Source organism: Ichthyophthirius multifiliis (genome assembly GCF_000220395.1).
Source record: "Ichthyophthirius multifiliis unplaced genomic scaffold scaff_1120509251190, whole genome shotgun sequence".
NCBI lineage: Eukaryota > Ciliophora > Oligohymenophorea > Hymenostomatida > Ichthyophthirius > Ichthyophthirius multifiliis.
In genome coordinates this window covers 58460-80533 of record NW_004086117.1, presented here as the reverse complement: position 1 = coordinate 80533, position 22074 = coordinate 58460, and the positions used below count along the sequence as shown (strand labels likewise).

The following is a 22074-nucleotide window of genomic DNA, read 5'->3' as shown; positions in this document are numbered from 1 at the left end:
ATAGAAAAATATGTATTAAGAACCCTAATCAAAATCTGAAAGTGAAAAGATAATTCTAATATAAGAAACATATGAAAAAGAAATAAAAATTTAAGAATTTAAAATATAAAGAAATACTATTTAATATAAATTGTTAAAAATATAGTTTAATAAAATAAAGATATTAACTATAAATTACTAATTAGTATGAGAAGATAAACTAAAAAGCTAAAAATTTAAAGTCTTAATAAATTACTAGATAAAATATAATTATTATCAATAGATAAATATTTCTTTTAAGAAAAATAAAATAAATAAACAAATGAATCTTAAAGAGAATCTTTATTTAGATTAATATAGGCTTATGTATAAAGATTTAGAAATTAACAATAAAATGTTTGAAAATATATTTTATTTAATTGGAAAATAAAAAATATAAATAAATATGTTATTTGTTAATTTTATTTATTTTTGCTTACTATTCTAAATTTATAGTTAAAAAATAAATATATGTTTTATATATATGTATTATTTATTTAATTTTATTTTTATATAATTATATAGCCTTTAAATATTATTATATTCAGTTATAATTTAATTATTTTTATACTATTTCTTTAAAAACACATATTTACATTTTTAAATTACTACATTTACAATTTTTTTAAATTTATAAATCTTTTCATTTAAAATAATAAATAATATTTTTTTTAATCATATATAATATAAAATTTAACGCATTTTTTTATTTTTTAATTTTAATAAATATTTTTCTTTTTTATATTTTTTATAAAAATATATTAATAAATTCAATTTAATGTAATGTATATATTTTTTTTTTTTTTTTAAATAAAATAAATTAATTTTAATTAAAAAAAAAAAAATATATAATTAGATATAAAAATATTCATTTTTATTATTATTTTTATATTCTCCTAAAAAAAATAAAAAATAAAAAAAAATTAATATTTATAAATATATTTTTTATACTTATAAGTTTCTATTTTTTAATGCAAAATACTATATATATTTAACTTTTATTTAACTATATTTTCCAATTATTCAATATATGAATTTGTTTCTTGCTCATTAACACAATTTACATTTAATATTTCTAAAATTTATTGTTCTTAATCATCTAAACTTTTATTTACTTCCAAACTTTCTTAATATGAGTTAATAATAATTTATTAATTTTAATTAATAGGTAAATTAGATTTAGAATCATCAGAAAATTATATACTTTTTTATTAATAAATTTCATTTGATTAAATAATTTCTTTTCCATTATTTACATTTTATTAAAAATTATTAAACAAAACTTAATCTTCATGTCTTATATTAATATCATCATCTTCTAATTCCACTTCGTCATCTTCATAATCAATAATTTCATTTTTAAATTAACCTGTAATAAAATTATCATTATTAATATCATTTTCATTATAATTAAAAAACTCATCATTTTTTTATATTTATGCTTATTCTAAAGAAAGGTCATTTAAATTATTATTTCCATCATCAAATAGAATATCTTAAGTTGACTATTTTTCTTTTAATCTATCTGCATATCTAAATATATATATATATATATATATATATATATATATATATATATATATATATATATATATATATATATATATATATATATATATATATATATATATAAAATATAACCTTAATGTATTAACTGTATGATCTGCTGAAGTATGACAAGGACAAACACATGCAATCATAACAATTTTAGATTTATTATTTTTTTATTAAAATGAATCTCTCAAAACCATTGTTAATTTCGAAGCTCTAAAAGGAATATGAGAAGCTCCAGCTTCCATATATCTTATACATTCTTTAAGTGCTAATAAGCTTATTTATTTTAGATTAAAAATAAAATTATAATTATATAAATAAAATACCTTTTATTTATTTCAGAACCTTCTAATCTTCTTATTTTATCATTACTTTAACAATCCTACGCTCTTTCAGAACCTGCGAGATCTACTAGAATTAATTGGCCTTATTTTTAACCTTTTTCGTTTTTAATGATTAATTTACATATAGCATGAGATCGTGAAGATGTATCATTTGAAGTAGTTGCATGAGTTCTTAATTATTTTTTAATAAATAAATAAATATATATATATATATATATAAACTTAAGTTATTCATAAAATAAAATTAAATATTATTCATATATTTTTTTTTTTACAAAATAATTTAATTTACGTTCTTATTGCATTTGCATAGTCAATTAATTTAAGCATTTCTTCAAAAGTTTATTCATTATTTTCTACTATTCCATTAATTTAGACTTTCCCTTATTTATCCTCCAAATAGCTAATTATTATTTATTGTTTAATAAATCAAATATCTTTCCTCCATATATTTCAAAAAATGATAAAAAAAAAAAATTCTTTCCGTCTTAATTTTATTAATATAAATCTCTTATAAACATTTCCTATATTCCTTTCATTGTATAAGTCTTTCCAGAACCCGTTTATCCATATGCAAAGCAGGTAATAGTTCCTGAATTTAAAATATGATATAATAAAGGTTTAAGAGAATAATTATAAAGGGTTTCTGTGCCATCCTTTTCGCTGAAAGTATTATCAAAATTAAAATCGTAATTTTCTATATATTTAGTGACGCCATCTACTCGATATTTGGGGGCTAAAACTCTTATTAGAGGATTTTGAACAGAAATATTATCTATTTCATCATTTTCATAATCAAATAAAGGGCGCTTTCTAACACATACGCATAATTTTAAATTAGATGAAAGAGTATGTGGGAGTGGATTTTATATAAAAATGTTCTTTTTAATTAATTATTAAAAATCTATGTCTACGTTTCTACCACTTATTTAATTTTCTAACATTTTTTCTTCTTTGTCACGTTTTGCTTCTATCATTTTGGAACGACGCTCTTCTCGGCGTTTTTCCATTTGTTAAATTTTTTCAACTGTAGATATATTTTTAGACGGCTTTTTTTTAAGTTCAGGTATGTTATTTTATATTGAAGATATTATTCCTATTTATATATATATATATATATATTGTTTTTTAGGTTTAAAAGTATTAAGTTTAATTTTACCATTTGCTTTTTTTAATCTGTCTAATTTTTCTTAGCGTGTTCCAAATACTGGAAGAGCTTTTTACTTTAATTAATATATTAAATCTTCGTCCGTTAATGCGTTTATTTGATTTTCTTTTTTTGACATTATTACTTCTCGGTTCATTTTAAGACGTTCTTTTTTTTATATTTTTTTTGCTTTTATTATTATTTATTCTTTTTTAGAAAAAAACCTTTTGTTTTATCAGCAGTAGTTATGGCTTTCATAAGATATTTACTTAATTTTTAAAAATCTTTAAATTTGGTGTTTGAATAATTTTTTTAAAAGCTTTTTTCAATTAAAAAAAAATGTTATTATGAACATATAATTTTGTGAAATAATAATAGAATTTTTATAGTATATAAAAAAAAGGATTTTTTAAATAAATGATAATTGAAAAAAAAAAAATATAAATAAATAAAAAAATGCATTAAAAATAATATAAAAAAATATATTATAAATATGATTTTTTTATTTTGGAAAAAAAAAAAATTAAATAATTGGTTAATAATTGTAGTTTTTAATTTTTTATAAAAATAAATATTATATCAAAATAAATTAAATGCAAAATATTAATAAAAATAATATAATAACAAAAATAAAAAAATATAAATATATATATATATAAGAATATATATATATTTATATATTTTTATATTATATTTATGATATTTTATAAATTTTTTATAAAAATTTATGTTAGCCTTTTTTGCTACAGGTTAATAATTTTATCCTGATAAAAAATCTTAAAGATTTAAATAAATATAAGCTTCTGCTGTATATATATATATTATTTCTTAATTAAGATAAATTCAATTAAATTAAAAAGGGCGATGGATCCAAAATAGAATAGAGAAATTATTTAGATTAATTTTAACATAATTTTAAATAATCAGCTTAAATACATGACCTTAAACATTATTCAAATAGTTTTTATTTATAAAATAGTAATTATGGATAAAATAAGTAAAATTTCAAGATTTACAAAATTTATTTTTTAATATTATATATTCTAAATATAAAAGTTAATTTTATCAAAATTTTTTGCAATAAGATTAAAATTAAAATACTAATAAATGCATTAATGGGTTCGATGATCCAAGAATGTAAAATAAACTAGAATGCTAACATTTATCAAACTGGAGATTAAAAAAACAATATTTATTTTAAAAGTAGAAAAAAAAAATATTTTTATTTTTATTTTATGTTAGTATAGCAAAAAGACCAGATAATTCAGTTTCCTAAGGAAAAATTATAAATAAAAATTAATTTAATAATACAAAAAGTTTAGATTCTAAAAATTAAAAGTAAAACTTATTTTACATTGCAAGTAATCATAATTATGTTACAAGACCACTTTTGGGAATAAATAATGATTTATAAAATTAACCTAAAATTAGAAATATGAAGTTTTTAGTTTATTTTTATATATATTTATATTTTTTTATTTTTTTTAATTAATAAAGAGTTGTTTCTAATGATACTCCTAATTGGTGTTAAAATATTAACAAATTTTATTATAATAAACGCATTGAAGCATCTGTAAATACAATAAATAATTTTAAATCTAATTTAGATATTTTTGGAAATAATAAAGAAAAATACGATAATAATTTTTAGTTTGAAATTATTGTTCCTAATGTAAACTAATTAAGGGTAAATAAATTTAAGAGTTTATCTAAAAAATGATTAATTATTATTTAAAAAATAAAAAAAGGAACCTAAAAGAATGATTATTGGTGACAAATAATAATTAAAAGAAATAAGATTTTTATGTATAAAAAAACTAAAATATATTTTATTTTTATAAATAATTAGCTTAATAAGATTAAAGAAGAGGAAAATGTAAAATTGAATGGATAGAAAACATTAAAAATCAAAAATTTGATAATCCTTTACCAACTCAAAAAATAGGAAATTTAGAAAAACCTTTTATAAAGAAATTAAATTAAAGACGTGCTATAATATAAAGTGAGAAAAAGTAGAATTAATATGAAAAAGTCTATTATAAAGTCAAAAAAGATAATTTAGTTTAATTAAAAATAGGACATGGAGTTTCATAAACATTAAATCCATTAAAATATTGAAAAAAAAAAGTAGATCTTTATTTATATATTATTTTGATTTTTTTGATTTTTTTTATTTTTTTTGAAAAAATTTTTTTTAATTAAAAAAAAATAAAATATATAACTTATTTTTTTATTTATATATATATTATATTTATATATATATGTTTTTTTTTTTCCTTCTTTTACTTTTGTATATATATATAAATAAATATTTTTCAAATTTAATGTCTTTATTCTCAACCAGATTTAAACAATAATACAGCTACTTGTCCCATATAAAAGTAAATAAAATGCTTCGTTTCATGAGTTACATAAGATCCGAAATTTCTACCTACAATACAATGCCAAGTTGGATTATATTTCTTATCGAATTCTTTTTTAATAAAGGCGGCAATATCTTTTTCTATATTGAATTTTTCCAAAGCTTGGTTTGCGCAATCTATGGCGTCTTAAGACATTTCTTCTGACATATCTGCGTTTTTAATTACAGCTTTTCTATCTGCTTAAGCCATTTTTATTTTTTTAATAATTATTTATTTATATTTAATTTATTTAAAAAATATATTTTATAAATTATAAAAGAAAATAAAAATATATATAACATATATATTTACATATTTATATAATATTAATCTATATATTTATACTAATATACAAATATTTCATATATATATATATATATGATGAAAATCATATTTGTTTATGTACAAAAACCAAACGATTTTTAATTTTTTAGTCTTTTTTCTCATCTATATATTCTTAAATATCAATAAATTCTTCACTTTTATTTAAATTTTTTTTATTTTAAATGCTTGATTTAGTAGTAAATGTAGCCGTACTTATTTCTACGTAATTATGGTTACTTTGAAGAAAATGTCTCAAGAATTTTTACCAGATTTCCTCTGGACTATATGAACGAATTTCTTTAGTATTTAAAAGAAGTATTTAATTATTATTTATTAATTCTATTTTTTTCAATAGGTTATTATTTTTACCTTAATTAAAATTTATTGTATAAAAATTATCATCTGTGTCTATTTTTTTTTTATAAATTTTTTTATTATTATTATTATATTTTACTTCTTTATATTAATTTATTTTAAATTTGTTAATTATTTGCATTAGTTGGAGTAAAATTTAATAATTTTCTTGCTTTTATTTCTTTTTTAAAAGATTCTTCATATTTTTCTTCTTTTACTTCTTTTAAAAATTCATTTCTTTTATCTTTGTAAGCAAAAATATTATAATAATCAGAATTAATATTATTATTATTATTATTATTATTATTATTATTATTATTATTATTATTATTATTATTATCCTATTTTTCTTTCTATGTGAAATTAAGTTTTTGTTTTCCTATTTATTAATCACTTTATTATGTTAAAAAGTTCGGATAATTAATTTAAAAACTGTTTTTATAATTTAAATTGAAACTAAATTTTTCTTTTTTCCTTATATTCAATTGCATTGTTTTATGAAAGTTAAAAGTGAAAATCCATTATTTTCTTTTATATTCAGAATCTGCTGCAAGAATTAATTTATCAATTTTAACTTTTTGAATTTATTTTTTTATTTTTTGTAAAAAGCTTTCACTTTTTTCATTTTTTATATTTTTTTTTTATATTTTAAGTTCTTCATTCATAAAATATTCATTATTTTTATAATTTTAATCATTATTTTTTTCCTTTTTTTCTTAACAAGTATTAAATATTACAACTGAAGATTATTAAGAATTGTTTTCTTATTATTTTTATTCTAAAATAATTTCATTTTCTATTTTCTTTTTTTCGAATATAAATGTAAATGGATTTGAAGGTAAAAATTAAATTTTTTAGTCTATTTTTAAATCATATTCTATTAAATTAATCATGTCTTTTATTTTTGCATTATATATGATAAATTTTCCTTTTTTATATATATATAATTATAAATATTTTTTTAATAAAAAAAAATTATATATACTTTCTATATTATTTAAAATAAAAATTTTACCTTATTTTATAATTATAAAATATTATCTAAAAGTAAACTTTTTAAAATTCGTATAAATCTAGTTTATTTAGTCTTTTTTACATACTGCTATTTCTATAGCTCCTGTATACTCTGATAATAATACTTCTTATTAATTACTTATATTATTTTTTTCCTGGTTATTATTATAAAACTATATAATGCTTAAAATAACTAAACTTTCTTAAGAACGAATTAAATATGTTTTATTATTTTTCTTATCGTAAATAAAGAATAGCTTATTTTCATTTTATAACCCGCCTTTTTATCCAAAAAAAGATGTTTTATTATAATCATTTGAAAAAGTGTTTAAATATTTATCGTTTCCATTTATTGATTATAATAGTTTGTTATTTTTTCTATCACTTTTTATTTACTTATATTCAAAATTATCTAAAACCTCTAAAAATATGCACTAATAAAGTTCCATATTTTCACATTCTATTTCTTTCTAAAAATATTTTTTTTTTAAATTAATATTTTTATTAATATAAATAAATAATATTTACCTTTAATATTGTGGGTTTCAAAGAAATTAATACTGAATTTTCATTATTTATATATATGAATAAATTTGACCATTTTTTTTCGTATTTTTTACTTTTTCTTAATAACCAACCTTTATATTTTGGTTTATTTTCTAAAAAATAATCTTCGATTTCATTTTCTATATAATTATTTGGGTTATTTATATCATCTACTATTTATATTTCAAAATTTAAATTAAAGTTTTTTTTATCCTGAAGTGTTTATAAGTTTTATTTTCTAAAATTCATTTCAACTTAGCTTATAACTTTTTTATGAATTTATTATATTTCTCGTTTATAATCGTATATTTTTAATTTCATGTCTTAATTTGAGCATTCACTTGTCTTTAAATTTGATATCAAATCTTAAAGTTCTAATATAAAATTTTCCTTTATAGAAGATATTAAAGAAGGAACTGTACTTTAAAAAAAACTTAATATATTTTGCTTCTTTTTTAAGGTTCCGGAATATACGTCTGTACAAAATTAAAACATTTCTAATAATTACATCTTTTTTTTTATATATATTGTGTTTTTATTCTTTATTGTTATTTTTACTAAATCTATATCTAATATTTTGTGTTATTTTGTATAATTTATAACATCATTTAGTTCTATTTCTATTTTATCTTATCCAACTATTCTATATATTTAAAGAACTTTATTTTTATTTTATTTTATATAATTAATAATTTTTTACGTAGCCTTAGAATAAACTCAGGTACAGAAATTTCTGAAAGATTTATTTCTTTCAAATCTTTACTGAAAAAAAGAATGAATTCTGTTTATTTTTAAAATAGAAATAATTATTATCTATATATATATATATATGTATATAGTAAATACATTCGTATGTGCAGTTATTTTATAGTTATCTACCACATATTTTATTGAATATTTTTTAAGCATCTTCCTTTAATTTATTTTTATTAATAAATTTTATATTTAAAAAATTTGAAAATTAAATATATATATATATATATATATATATATATATATATATATATATATATATATATATATATATATATATATATTTATTAAATATAAATACCTTATTCACATTAATTTAAAATTTTAAAAGAAGGTTACAAAAATCTTTAAGATTAATAAAACCGTCTTAATTTGATTCTGATAATAAAATAAGTTCTCTTAATACCGGGATTTAGTTGAATACTAAAAATAAATAATTAATACTCAGCAATATTTAAAATTAAGATTACATTAATCATCTTAAATGAATTCTTGATCGAAATTTTAAAAATTTTCTTGAAAATTTTAATAAAGATTTTTTTATTTATCTGTGTTTTATTCCTTTTTAAATGCTTCTTGGTTTAATGTACGAATGTTTTAATTGATTTTATTATTTTCTATATTAATTTGATTGCTTGCATTTTTACTAAAATTGAATTTATTAAATAAAATTTGGTTAGGCTTTTTATTCATTTTATTTATTTTTAATAAAAAAACAAAATAATATTAATTATATAAAAGTAAAAATAATAATAATTTAAATTAATATATAAAAAAAGACAAATAATTTTAAATCAATAATAATTAACTGTCTATAATATTTTGTTCAAATATAATATTTTTAATAATTAATTTATAACTTTCTATTTTTTTAATAAATAGACTTTAAATAATTAAATTATTTATCAATTATAAATAAAAATTAACAAAAAAAAAAATAGAAATTCATAATTTTAAGTAGGCTTAATTTAAGAAATTTCAAAAAAAAATAGTTAAAATTAAATAAATTTGAAATTAATAATTAAAATAAAAAATAAAAATTAAAAATAAATATAAAAATAATATAAATATAAATATTTATATATATATATTTATATCATATGACAATAATTTAAAACGTTTTCTAATTTTTTCCTAACAAATTTTCAATATATAGAAATATCCCTTTTTTAATTATAGGTTCTATAGGAATAGGATTAATATATATTATTCATATTCAAAATGAAAGTACAATTGCAATAAAAAAAAAATTTTAAAAATAAATATGCCGTTAAGATATTATAGTAAACTAAAAAAATGAAGAAAATATTAAAAATAAAATTTCTTTGAATTAATATAAAAATCAAGAAAGTGAATAAAATAATTCAAATAAAGAAAACGCTAATATTTCTGAATAAATTTTATAGGAAAATACATTAAGAACAGAAAGTGAAACAAAAAAATAATAAATTTTTCAGATTGGAAACAATAAAAATTTATTTTAAGAAAATGAAGAGAGTGAAAATAGTAGTTTAAAGCAATAAAATTTAATTCTATAAGATATTAATAACTAATAATAATAAAAATTACAAAAAAGCAAGAAAAAAAATATGAAAATTAATAAAATTGCTAAAAAATTTGTAACAGATACTGAATATAACGAAAAGTTTTAAAAACTCAAACAAATCGCATATAAGGAATAAATATCCGAAGATAAATTATTTTTTTAAGTTTGTCTTAATATTGTAGGTACTGAAGCAGAATTTGGAATTGAAAATTGAAAATTGAAAAAAAAAAAAAATTAATATAATAATAAATAAATAATTATTAAAATATATTTATTATTTTTTAATTCATCTTTATTATATAAATCTTTTTAGTAAATGTTATGTTGCAGAATTAAAGTTTGTTCCTGTAAAATCGGCATCTTTTTTCCTTAGTTATTCTAAAATAATGTTCTTACTTGTTTTGCAAGAACTTTTCCTAATTCAACTCCCCATTAATCAAAGCTATTAATATCCCATAAATATCCTTTATTAATTTATTTTTTATATAATATAAAAATATTTTTACCTTCAACTGCTGTTCTGTGCTCGTATAAAGCCAATAATTAACCACAAGTATAAGGATTTAATTCTGTAAATAAAAATGATAAAGATGGTCTGTCTCCTGGGAAGAATTTATGTCCAAGAAGTTCTTCAGGGACTTTTTCATTTTTTAATTCTTCAATTGTTTTTCCATAAGCTAGTGCATCAGGCTATTGAATATATTTGTTTATATATTTTTATTTAAAAAATAATATTTTTATTTAAAAAAATATATATGTATATTTAATAAAATAATATATTACTTAAGAAAAGAAATTGCTCATTAATTCTTCGTGATTACTTACTATTTCTGAATTTAACATAATGGGATATTAAGATTTAGCGTATCCAATGAATTCGCAAGGAATTTCTCTTCCTTGATGTAGTAATTAATAAAAACTATGTTATCCTATTATTATATTTAATATAAAAATAAAAATTATATTTAGAATACCATTAGTTCCTGGTTCTCCAAAATTAACAACTGTAGTTTAATAATCTAAGGTTTCTCCTTTTAAATTAACTCTTTTTCCATTAGATTCCATATCTAATTATTATACATGAGGTACAAATTTACACAAAGCCTAGCAATAAGGTAAAATAGCTCTTGAATTATAATTTTTGATCGCAGTATTATAAAATCCTACTAAACCTAGTAATAAGGGTAAATTTTTTCTTACTTATTTATTATTAATAAAATTATTATCAATGTCATGAGCTCCTTCTAAAAATTATACCATGTAATCATAACCAAAAACAAATGATAAAGGCAACATTCCGATTGCACTCCAGACTGAATATCTACCTCCTACCCAATCCCAAAAGCCGAAAACTTTTTCTGCAGAAATTCCGAATTTGGATGTGTCAGTAATGTTCGTAGAAGCAGCACACATGTGATGATTAACTAAATTTTTTATTTAGTCTTCTGAATCTAAAATTTCTCCAAGTTTCTTATGCTCTTCAACTAACCAATTTCTACATGTTCTAGCATTTAACATTGTTTCTGCAGTGGTAAATGTTTTTGAGTTTATAACAAACATTGTTTCTTCAGAATTTATGTCTTCAATAGCTCTCGCAAAATCGATAGGATCTACATTTGCAAGAAATCTTTTTAATTATAATATATAAATATAAAGATATATATATATAAATTATATATATATATATATATATATATATATATTTATATATATTTACATAAGTTTTCTTCCTTATGATTTTTTTTATGATTCAGGGTTTGTTCTTAATGCTTAATATACGTATTCAATTGATAAATAAGATCCACCTATTCCTATTACTACTATATTTTTTATATTTTTTCCTCTTAATCCTTTTAATTCTCCAGATCTTAGTTTTGAGACGAATTTTTCAATGTTTTCGAGGACTTAATGCACTTCTTATACTATATTTTTACCTTCAACTATAATATTTTGGTCTTTTTAGGCTCTTAAGGCTGTGTGTAGAACTGATCTTTTTTCTGTAGTGTTTATTTTTTCCTTTTATTTTTTAGATTGTTTATTTTTTTATATATTTTAATTTTACTCCTGTAAACATTTGGTTAATACTTTCATATAAACCAGCTTTTTAGGCTAATTCTTCAAATAAATCAATACTTTTGTGTCTATTTTTCTCATGAGTTAAATCTAAGACAATATTATTATGTTCAAAAACTAATTACTGTTTTTTATTATTTTTAATTTATTTATTTTTATGTCTTTTTTTTACCTTGTTTCTTTCGTTATCTTTTAGTATTTCTCTTAAATGTGTTTTTGAAAGAACATTTTTTTCGTGTTCTTATAAAGGTTACCAGAGTTATTTCTACTCATTTATTTTTTTATTTAGATTTATAATAATTTTATTATATAATATAATTTTCTTTTTTTTAAATAAATATATTTTATTTACAATAAATACTATTATTTATTTAATATTTTTAAAATAAATCTTTATATTTAATTATTATATTATATATAATTCCTATATTTATTTCTAATTGTTCTTATTTTTTTTTTTTTATATATAAAATGAAATATTAATTATGCTTAATAATACTTGTTATCTATAAAGAACGTAATATTGTAAAAATTATAAATTTACTATTTTAATAAAATGAAGATATTTTATTTTTATATAAATAATATTAAAATATTATGTGTATTATTAAAAACAAATAAATATTATATCATGTTTATTTTAAAATTTATATATTAGAAACCGATTAATTAAACAAATTAAAATCTAAGTAAATCATTAATTTTTAAAATAAATGTATTAATTTTTACTATAAATTTATTAACATTTATAAAAAAATATATTTATTTTAAAATAATATATATATATATATATATAAATATATATATTTATATATAAATTTTATTATATTTAAGATTAAAAATTTACTATTTTTAAAAAATATTTTAATCTAAAAAACAAATTTATTTAAAATAAAAACATAAATCTAATAAATAAAAAATATTTCAATCTTCTTTTTTTATAATTTTTAAAATAAAAACATAAATTTAATAATTAAAAAATATTTCAATCTTCTTTTTTTATAATTTCTTCTTTTTACTTAACATCTTCTTTTTATTTTTATTCCTTTTACCCAAATCCAGTAATTATAAAGAATAAATAAGCTAATCCGCATCCAACTTAGAATACCCAGCCAATATTTTTCGTAAACCTAAGTGTATTATCCGCACTTAAAACCACAAATCCAACTGCAAAAGTATTAAAAGTAAAATTAACAATCATCCACCTAACCAAAACATACACAAATCCAAGTTTTTCTAACTTTTTAAATAAGTTTTACTTATTACAAGAAGCCTTAAACGCGAATTTACAGACAGAAATAAGAATAGACCATTATAAAAATGACATAAAATATCCTGGGTAGAAACCATGCCATAAAGCACTTATAAAAAATGTGACATTTTATGCATATTGTGCTTTAGCTTTGCTTTTTTTATATTCTTCTTCTAAATATATTCTGTTATATATATATCTTTTGAGCCAAATTTAAACTGTGTGATTCCATTTTTCGACTCTAACTCTTATTTCGTGTGTAAATTCATGACTTTCATACACTGTTACTATATAATCGAATTTTCCAGTTTTTTAATTCCAGGTAATTCCTGTAGACGCACATGCGGCCTAGATTAAAAGCCAGCCTCCATAGTATCTTATTCTTATAAGGATTATTGTAATATTTAAAACTAAAAGCTTTTAAATAAAAGGAAGATGCCCGAATTCATCAGAAGATAAAAAAAAGGGATCAAAATAAGGCAAAATAATCGCCGCAATAATGCAATAAAAAAGCGAAATTAAAAAGTTTTGTAGAGAATTTACTATAGGGAGCGGTATATTGGAAAAATTACCTTTTAAATTTATAAAATTATCAAAATCAAAGTAATCGAATACTGGACCAGATATAGTAGATCCTAAAAAATTCACGAAAGAGAAAAAAGAAAAGAAATTCGGTAATTTTTATAAAGCTTTTTATTGTTAATCTTTTGATAGCATTTCTAATTTATTTTCTTTTATCTAAAACCCGTCCGAATAACAAAATGCTATTGATGTACATTTGCAAAATAACATCATAAGGGAGGATGTTATCTCCATTTTCCATTTACCTGGTTCTACGATTTATCTGTACAGGTGATGTATTGATAAATATATCATGCTGTATATGAATACTATTCTTCCACTTGATTTTCCTAAGAATGAACACAAGATATAGCATGATATGGTGTATATTATAACTGATAATATAGCACTTTTGTATACGAAAAAGGCTAACAAAATACCTGTTATAGTCGAATAGATGTGACGGATTATGGGATTTCTTATAAAGTATAAAATCCAACCAAGGGGCATTCCAATAATTAAACTAAAAAGAAATTTTAATTGATCAAGACTTAACTAATTTTTTTTTTTTTATTTTTTTTATATTTTATTTTTTACTATTTCAAGACTATCAATTAATTGTTAGAATTTATTGTCTATTGGAAGTACTAGTTCGTCTAATGGCTCTAAGTACATTTTATGGTAATATTAAAATAATAATACACCTGTATTAATAAGATCCATTTTTCTATTCTTTAATTAAAAATATATATTTTATTACAATTTTTTTTTTAGATTTAATTTTTTATTTTTTATTTTTATTTTTATAATATCTTTAAATTTTTAAAGTTTTAGATTTTTATAATATGAATAAAGATTAAAAATAGCTTTAATATAAAATAATAAGATATTAAAGTTTTAACTATAAACAAAAATTATACACATATTATATAAATATTATTTAAATTTATTTATTAAATAAAAATATAATTAAGTAAAAATTTTTAGGCATAATGTTACTATTGTTTTAATTAATCAATTAAATATTCTTCTAATTATTTAATTAAATATTCTTCTAGTTATTCAATTAAATATTCTTTTAATTATTAAAATAAAATATTCTTAATAATTTTTTTTTTTAACTTCTTTGAGATTTGATCATTAATAATTTTTTATATTTATTCATTGAATAAATGAAAATCAAAAAAATAATAGTCACCAAAGCGAATCCTAAATAAAGAATAAGTACTTTAATAATTATTCGAACATTTAAGCCATCAAAAATTTTATAAATTTTTTTTATATTTTTTTTAAAAGTAAAAGATCAATGCTTAATTTTCATAACCAATTTTTTAACAGAACTTAATAATTATTTCTTAAAGGGAAATACTTAAAAAAAATTAAATATTTAATTACTTATTTATAAATTTATTTAACAATAATAAAAGAACTTTAGTAACTAAAAACTTCGTTTTTATTACTGAACAAATTTTAAAGATTTTTTTATAATCTATTAAATATTAGTTAATTTAATAAACTTGAATTATTTAAGCTTTCTAAATTTATAAAAGCTTAATAAAACATCTATTTGAAAACCTGGCTTTTTCCAGCATATTATCATATCCTCATTAATTTAAATTAACCGAATTCTAATACTATATATTCACAATATTACCATAAAAAGTAAGCACCTTTTATATGTTTTTAGTCGCTGTAAATTCATGATTTTTAGAAATCAATAATTTTTCTGCTATATTTTGGTATAAAATTCGATTTATTTATCATATTTTCTGTTTGAATAAAAGGATTTTTTCTTCTAATTTTGATAAGGTTTTTTACATTTTTATATTTATTTTTTTAATCTAAATTATATATTTAAATTAAAGTTATTATTAATTTTTATTTTCTTTTTATTTTAAAATATTTTATTATTTCACAAAAATAATATCTAAATATTGAAACACTATTCTATATTTTATATGATAAAATAATTTCTCAATATTTTAAAAATTGTTATTTCTTTATTTTAATCCTAAGACATATTATTACAAATATTTTGATAGGTTATTTTTTATATGAAGAATTAATTTTATATTAAAAAAAAAAATTAATTCTAATATTGATAAATGATATTTTATTATGATTACAAAATATTATTTTTATTTAGTTTTTTTGTTTGTTTTATAGATTATATTTATTTTAATTTAAAAATAAGAAATATCATATTTTATATAAAGTAAAAATACTTTTATTAATTTTATAAATGAAAAAAATTTATAAAAAATTATTTGTATTTATATAATAATAAATGTTCGAGGTAATATAATTACTAGTAGATGTACATTATAATTTTGTAAAGATTAACTATTATAATTTATATATTTAATTATTTAAAGTCATAAAAAAAACTTAAATTATATAACTTTTATTAAAAAACGTAATAATTTTTTTTAATGAAAATAATAACATTAGAAATCTTGTTTTTTTAAAAAATAAAATAGATAGAAATATTTCATGAAGAATTGATATATTAAATTATTGGTTTGTTTTTTTTAAAAAAATGAATTAGTTAATATCATTTTTATAAATTAATTTAAATTAACATTGTATAAAAAAATAATATATATATTAATACAAATATATATATATATTTATATATTTATATATTTATTTATTAATATATTTATAGATAATTCATATTAAATATATAATAATAAATTAATATTTTTAAAATTAATTATTAATAAAAGAAAAATATAAATATATATTAATTTATTTTTTATTTTATAAATAATATGGAATATGTAAATAATTTATTAAATTTTGCGAATTTCACTAATTTCAATCGATTAATATATAAATAAATAATTCTTCTATTCAACTTATATTATATAATTTTTGGGTAAAATTAGAAACTAAATATATAATTTTTTTTAATAAAAAATACGTTTTTTGTAGCTTTTCTTACAGCAATGTTTAGTTAATTTTTTTTAATTATATTAAAATATTTGAAAAAATACCAAAATACTAAAATTTTAGAAGATTTCTCAAATTATATATCATTTATGGATTTTAACGCTTTTATTTATTATTTTTTTCAATAAAAAAATATCAAGTAAACCTTGATTAACATAAAAATAAAAAGATTATATATATAATTAAGATCTAATAATCATGATAAACATATATAAAAATATATATATATATATATATATATATATATATTATATATTGTTTTATATTTTATTAATATAAAAATATTATATTCGATTTTTTTTTTTTTCTTTTTATTTTTACTTAAACTTTATTTAATTAATAATTATATTAAGATATATAATATTAAAAAAAATATTATGGAGATCAATAAATATTCTATATGTGTTATTTGTTCAGGTAGTTTTGACCTTTTCTTAATTGTTCCTCGTTTTCCTGTAGAAGGAGAGACAATGCCTGCTAAAAAATCATACATAAAAAACGGAGGAAAAGGTGCCAATCAAGCTGTAGCGGCTTCTAAATTGGGTTCATCGACAATATTTGCAGGTTAATTCGGAAAAGATGTCTATGGATAAAACTTAGTACATGAAATGCAAGGAAATATGGTTGAAACAGGAAATATTAGATTATTAGAAGGCGTTTAAACAGGTTAAGCTATAATTACATTGACTGAAAAGGGTGAAAATAGTATTATAATAGTAGGAGGTGCCAATACATTTTATGAAAGCGAAGACTCTTTACCTTTAGAATACTAAAAGGCAATTCTTTAGAGTAGATTTTTGCTTCTTTAGAAAGAAATTCCTTTAAAAATAAGCACTTTGGCAGCTCAATTTGCGAAAAAATACTAAAAGATAGTCATGCTAGATTGCGGGGGGACTGATGAGAAAATACCTGAAAATTTAATGAAAAATTTAGATTTTATTTCCCCAAATTCGACTGAATTGTAAAGCATTTTGGGTTGGGAAAAAAAAGAAATTTCTACATAGGAAATTAGGGAGTAAATTATTAGAAAATATAAAGACTTAGTAGTTGTTTTGAAAAAAGGAAGTGATGGAAGTGAGGTTATTTCAGAAAATATTTAAATAGAAGTTCCTTCTATTACTTAATTAGATAAAAAAATACTCGATAAATATACTATTAAAGGCAATAATATTTAATATATATATATATATATATATATATATATATATATATATATATTTATATATATATATATATTTATTTATTATTTTATTTATTAGATACTGTAGGTGCAGGAGATTGCTTTACAGCAGTCTTTTTGTGTATAATATGATAGATTATAGTTAAAAATAAAAATTAATTGATTAGTAAGTGTTTAAATAATGCCTTCTTTATGCAAATACGGCTGCATTTTTATGTATTACGTAATACGGGGCAATGCCTTCGATGCCAAAAAGTGAATAAGTGGAAGAATTATATAATAAGTTTAAATAATGAAAAAAACATATATAATAAAGAATTATGTTTCTTTGTAAATTTTTATATGAATTCTATATTATTTTAAAAATTTAATGTGATATATATTATAAATAGATTTTATGTAACTCTTAATTATAGATATATAGAGAATTCATTAAAATATAGTTATTAAATATATATTATTTAAAGATAAATCCTTTTAATTACATTTTTAATTAATTTAAAAAAATAAATCAAAAAAAGATAAGAATAAATTAATTTTTAAAAAGAAAATTAATAAAAATAGTGTCTGTAAAATTTTTAATAAAGAAATAAATAATGTATTAAATTATAATTTAAATGATTAATAATTAAATTAATTTATATTTAGTTAAATAATTAAGAATATTTAAAAAAATTAATGATATATTAAATTTAATAGAATATATTTAATATATGATTTTATTTTAAAGATGAAAAAAATTTAAACAAATTAAAAAAAGTGTATTAATACAATGTAATAATAACAAAAAAAATATATATATAATTTAAATAAATAAATAAATATAATATAATAATATATTATTTTATATTTATATATACTAATATATAAATTTTCATATTATAAATTAATAATATTTATTAATATATTTTTTTTATAATATATACAAATTTTATAAATAAATTTTTAAAAAATATAAAATTCTGTAAGATAATAGTATTTATTTTTAAAATTAATACAATCTTTTTTCAATAGGTTTTATCTATTTAATTTTCAATTAAAAATAATATTTTTATTCATTTAATATTATGTTAGAATAATTTATATTTTATTTTTTAATTATTTTAAAATATTTTTTGAAGAATTTTTTTATTTTTCATTATTTTAAATAAATTTTGTTTTTGCATATATTTCGTATATAATTTTAATTTTATAAATTATTTATTATGTTATTATACATTCATTTTTAATTTATAAACCTATTTTGAAAATAATTATTTAATGAGGCTATTTTTATATTATATAATTTATAAAAATTAATAACGGATGATATAGAAATATTAATAGATTATCACAATTTATTTATTTTTATTATTTTTAGATACATTATAAACGAAGTAAACATATTGGTAGCAGTTTATGTTTATCTATATTCTATGTTTGTATAAAATAGTAAAAATCTTATCAATTTAAATAATAGAATCTATAAGAAAAATAGATTAAATTTTTCATTTCTTTAAAAAAAATAAAAATATAATATTAAGTGTAAAAATATAAAAAATAAATAAAAAAAATATTAAAAAAGACAAGAAAATATTTTTTTTTTAATAAAAAACAAATGAATATATTTATAGATATAATAATAATAAAATAAATTAAAAAGTAAAAATATGTATAGATATAATATAAAATTATATTTATTACAAAAAATTAAATAAATATAATAATTAAATATATATATTTATATATATATATATATATATATATACATATATATACATATATATACTATTTTAAAATTATATTCATTTTAGTTAAAATTTAATTCCTTTATAGTTTGAAGAAGAAATCAAATTTAAGTGCTGAATTTCTAAATAAGCTTAATTATTATGTATAGCTTCATAATCCATTTCTTAAACGATAGATTTATATAAACATTCATCAACAAGTATAGGTTTACAATTATATTTCGAATAATCTGATTATAAAAATAAAGCTATTTGATTATCTTAGAAATCTATTTTTTTTCCTTCATAAAATAGAATTTTATTTGACAAATAATTTAAAATAATTGTTTTTAGTGTTTTAAACTTTTCCTATATACAAATTTATATACCAAATGGATTTTCGAAGCATTCTTATCCATTTTTTGTCGTATGATGGCATATTAGAGTAATTATTCCTTATTAATTTTTGTGATATTCATTAATGAATATTTCTACCCTTATGTTTTATTTTATATTAATCATTTTAGTCTATTCTAGGTAATATTGGTCAAATCGATATGGATTTTCCTTCGAAATAGAGCAGATTTTTACTTGAAAATTTTAAGAAGACTGTGAAAATTCAGAAATCTCATTTTTTAAAAATTCCTAAAACACATTTTAGTGTTTTAAAATATTAATAAAGGAAGAGACAGTTTCTGTTTTAGAAATTATTAAGCTTTTAGGATTTTATAAACTATTATTTTTATTTGAATAGAAAGAATAATAAATTACCATTTTTAAATTAGTATATTTTGCCTTTATTTAATTTTAGATTTCGAATTTTAAAAAAATAGTGTTTGCTTGCCATTTTTATATGTCTTTTATTTATGTTTCTTGATTTTATTAAGTATAGAATGGTATTATTTCATCGTCTTATTTTTTATTTCTATATTTCCCTTTTAAATATATATATTCATGTTGGTTTTCTTCTTTTTCCTCTTCCGAAAATTTCAAAGAACTTTTTTATAATTACTCTTTTATATTTTTATATACCAAAAGTTGGATTTGATTATAAGTAACTTCTTTATTTAAAACCACTTTTATAGGTTATAGCGAAAATTTAAAAGATGAATTATTATTATTATTTTAGTAATGTAATATTACTAAAGATTACTAATCTAGATTTTCATAAAATTCTTCAATAGAAAGTATTTTGCTAGAAACATTATTATTATTATTCATGTTTTTAGCTTTTAAATAGAGTACAAGTACTCCGCAGTCAGTAGAGTTAAAAACGTCTTTGATTTACTTTAAATTATGCGAATCGTTTAATTTATTTATTTAGTAGTTTTATTCCTTATAAAATTCATAATTTTCTAACATATAATTGAAGTTGGAAATTATTTCTTTTTTTAAATTCATAAATAAAGCAGTTTTTTTATAAAAGATGTATTTAAAAAATTTAATATTTTATTTATTTCCTTAAAATACTTTAATCAAAACTAATATTTAGTTAATATTTTGTAAAGAAAAATATTTCTACCAATCATTATGTGTATTGTTGTTTTTTTTATTGTTATTATATTATAAAATATTGTTTAAATTTTATATATTATTATTTTCTTTTAATTTCGCAAACTCGAGTTTATTTGTTTTATTATCAAATAAAATAAAAGGCTTATTGAGGAATTTATCAGAATTAACAGGTAATATTAAATACACTGGTTAGTTTTTATTATTTTAATTGTTTTCTAAATAAACCTTATCGAAATTAATTCCACCGGAAGTAGATATTTTTTATGTATGATTAATTATTTTTTCTTAATTATTTTATGTATATTCGATTCTCCATAAACATATATCTTCATTCTAAACACCTATTTATTCACAGAGTTTTTCATGAAATTATTTAAATGTAATTCCTTTACTGACTTCATATTTTAATGTCAAATTTTCATCATACTATATATTTTATTCATTCTCGACTTTTTTCTAGAAAAGAACTCCACATGGATTATCTTGTTATTTTAACAATTCAAATGTAGTTATTCTTACTTCTATTATTCTAATATATAAAAAAAGTTAAATAATAAATATTAATTTATAATTATATTTTTTATTTTTTTAAAAAAGTACAGAATAAATAAACTGTGCTAAAAAGCAATATATAAATATATTAATTTACTCTTTGTATCTTTATTATTAAATTTATAATTTTTTAGAATATTCTTCGTTCTCTAAAATCCATTAAGGAATAACTTTAGAAGGAATTTAAGTAAAAATGTTATTAATTTCTTTTTCGTTTATATAAACTAACATATATGCAGTGGAATTAATTTACATATTTTCTTATACAAAAACCTTTT

General features: G+C 17.1%; 7 protein-coding genes across 7 annotated transcripts, besides 37 other annotated features; 2 read left to right on the top strand and 5 right to left on the bottom strand. All coding sequences in view use genetic code 6, as the record gives it.

Annotated features, from left to right (window-relative positions):
* Positions 1 to 721: 721 nt before the first annotated feature.
* Positions 722 to 773: a microsatellite.
* A 449-nt stretch (positions 774 to 1222) lies between these two features.
* Positions 1223 to 2246, bottom strand: IMG5_157060 (kinesin motor domain protein; the record flags this gene model as incomplete). Its single annotated transcript, XM_004030567.1, has 4 exons — positions 1223 to 1551; positions 1660 to 1848; positions 1899 to 2087; positions 2209 to 2246. Coding segments are annotated over 4 exons (745 nt in total), but the record flags the coding sequence as incomplete, so codon positions are not given.
* Positions 1556 to 1650: a microsatellite.
* Positions 2247 to 2451: 205 nt separating the features above from the next.
* Positions 2452 to 3202, bottom strand: IMG5_157050 (kinesin motor domain protein; the record flags this gene model as incomplete). The annotated part of the gene is made up of 3 exons (XM_004030566.1): positions 2452 to 2508; positions 2831 to 3012; positions 3076 to 3202. 3 exons carry the CDS (start codon positions 3200 to 3202, stop codon positions 2452 to 2454), a joined length of 366 nt encoding a protein of 121 aa, XP_004030614.1.
* A 276-nt stretch (positions 3203 to 3478) lies between these two features.
* Positions 3479 to 3520: a microsatellite.
* Positions 3503 to 3557: a microsatellite.
* A 168-nt stretch (positions 3558 to 3725) lies between these two features.
* Positions 3726 to 3769: a microsatellite.
* Positions 3728 to 3772: a microsatellite.
* An 18-nt stretch (positions 3773 to 3790) lies between these two features.
* On the top strand, positions 3791 to 5162 carry IMG5_157040 (hypothetical protein; the record flags this gene model as incomplete). The annotated part of the gene is made up of 6 exons (XM_004030565.1): positions 3791 to 3871; positions 3991 to 4060; positions 4149 to 4266; positions 4306 to 4503; positions 4561 to 4750; positions 4812 to 5162. The coding sequence occupies 6 exons, from the start codon at positions 3791 to 3793 to the stop codon at positions 4947 to 4949; spliced, it is 795 nt and encodes a 264-aa protein (XP_004030613.1). The 3' UTR covers positions 4950 to 5162.
* Positions 5163 to 5212: 50 nt separating this feature from the next.
* Positions 5213 to 5246: a microsatellite.
* Positions 5247 to 5372: 126 nt separating this feature from the next.
* IMG5_157030 (hypothetical protein) lies at positions 5373 to 5675 on the bottom strand (the record flags this gene model as incomplete). Its single annotated transcript, XM_004030564.1, has 1 exon — positions 5373 to 5675. The coding sequence occupies one exon, from the start codon at positions 5673 to 5675 to the stop codon at positions 5400 to 5402; it is 276 nt and encodes a 91-aa protein (XP_004030612.1). The 3' UTR covers positions 5373 to 5399.
* A 1-nt stretch (position 5676) lies between these two features.
* Positions 5677 to 5719: a microsatellite.
* Positions 5720 to 5765: 46 nt separating this feature from the next.
* Positions 5766 to 5817: a microsatellite.
* A 601-nt stretch (positions 5818 to 6418) lies between these two features.
* Positions 6419 to 6483: a microsatellite.
* A 284-nt stretch (positions 6484 to 6767) lies between these two features.
* Positions 6768 to 6793: a microsatellite.
* A 239-nt stretch (positions 6794 to 7032) lies between these two features.
* Positions 7033 to 7506, bottom strand: IMG5_157020 (hypothetical protein; the record flags this gene model as incomplete). The annotated part of the gene is made up of 2 exons (XM_004030563.1): positions 7033 to 7071; positions 7159 to 7506. The coding sequence occupies 2 exons, from the start codon at positions 7504 to 7506 to the stop codon at positions 7033 to 7035; spliced, it is 387 nt and encodes a 128-aa protein (XP_004030611.1).
* A 1162-nt stretch (positions 7507 to 8668) lies between these two features.
* Positions 8669 to 8740: a microsatellite.
* Positions 8741 to 9163: 423 nt separating this feature from the next.
* Positions 9164 to 9260: a microsatellite.
* Positions 9261 to 9467: 207 nt separating this feature from the next.
* Positions 9468 to 9518: a microsatellite.
* Positions 9480 to 9518: a microsatellite.
* Positions 9481 to 9533: a microsatellite.
* Positions 9488 to 9533: a microsatellite.
* Positions 9524 to 9558: a microsatellite.
* A 730-nt stretch (positions 9559 to 10288) lies between these two features.
* IMG5_157010 (hypothetical protein) lies at positions 10289 to 12076 on the bottom strand (the record flags this gene model as incomplete). The annotated part of the gene is made up of 7 exons (XM_004030562.1): positions 10289 to 10307; positions 10399 to 10444; positions 10509 to 10692; positions 10786 to 10931; positions 10977 to 11629; positions 11720 to 12018; positions 12065 to 12076. The coding sequence occupies 7 exons, from the start codon at positions 12074 to 12076 to the stop codon at positions 10289 to 10291; spliced, it is 1359 nt and encodes a 452-aa protein (XP_004030610.1).
* Positions 10711 to 10783: a microsatellite.
* Positions 10718 to 10794: a microsatellite.
* Positions 11639 to 11715: a microsatellite.
* A 299-nt stretch (positions 12077 to 12375) lies between the features above and the next one.
* Positions 12376 to 12421: a microsatellite.
* Positions 12399 to 12450: a microsatellite.
* Positions 12400 to 12450: a microsatellite.
* An 18-nt stretch (positions 12451 to 12468) lies between these two features.
* Positions 12469 to 12511: a microsatellite.
* A 260-nt stretch (positions 12512 to 12771) lies between these two features.
* Positions 12772 to 12818: a microsatellite.
* Positions 12819 to 12850: 32 nt separating this feature from the next.
* Positions 12851 to 12891: a microsatellite.
* A 69-nt stretch (positions 12892 to 12960) lies between these two features.
* Positions 12961 to 13083: a microsatellite.
* Positions 13084 to 14446: 1363 nt separating this feature from the next.
* Positions 14447 to 14483: a microsatellite.
* A 404-nt stretch (positions 14484 to 14887) lies between these two features.
* Positions 14888 to 14991: a microsatellite.
* Positions 14992 to 16504: 1513 nt separating this feature from the next.
* Positions 16505 to 16555: a microsatellite.
* A 495-nt stretch (positions 16556 to 17050) lies between these two features.
* Positions 17051 to 17099: a microsatellite.
* A 121-nt stretch (positions 17100 to 17220) lies between these two features.
* IMG5_157000 (ribokinase, putative) lies at positions 17221 to 18359 on the top strand (the record flags this gene model as incomplete). Its single annotated transcript, XM_004030561.1, has 2 exons — positions 17221 to 18004; positions 18103 to 18359. The coding sequence occupies 2 exons, from the start codon at positions 17221 to 17223 to the stop codon at positions 18153 to 18155; spliced, it is 837 nt and encodes a 278-aa protein (XP_004030609.1). The 3' UTR covers positions 18156 to 18359.
* Positions 18018 to 18079: a microsatellite.
* Positions 18360 to 18789: 430 nt separating the features above from the next.
* Positions 18790 to 18860: a microsatellite.
* Positions 18845 to 18924: a microsatellite.
* An 809-nt stretch (positions 18925 to 19733) lies between these two features.
* Positions 19734 to 19790: a microsatellite.
* Positions 19791 to 19795: 5 nt separating this feature from the next.
* Positions 19796 to 19840: a microsatellite.
* Between the last annotated feature and the right edge of the window lie 2234 nt (positions 19841 to 22074).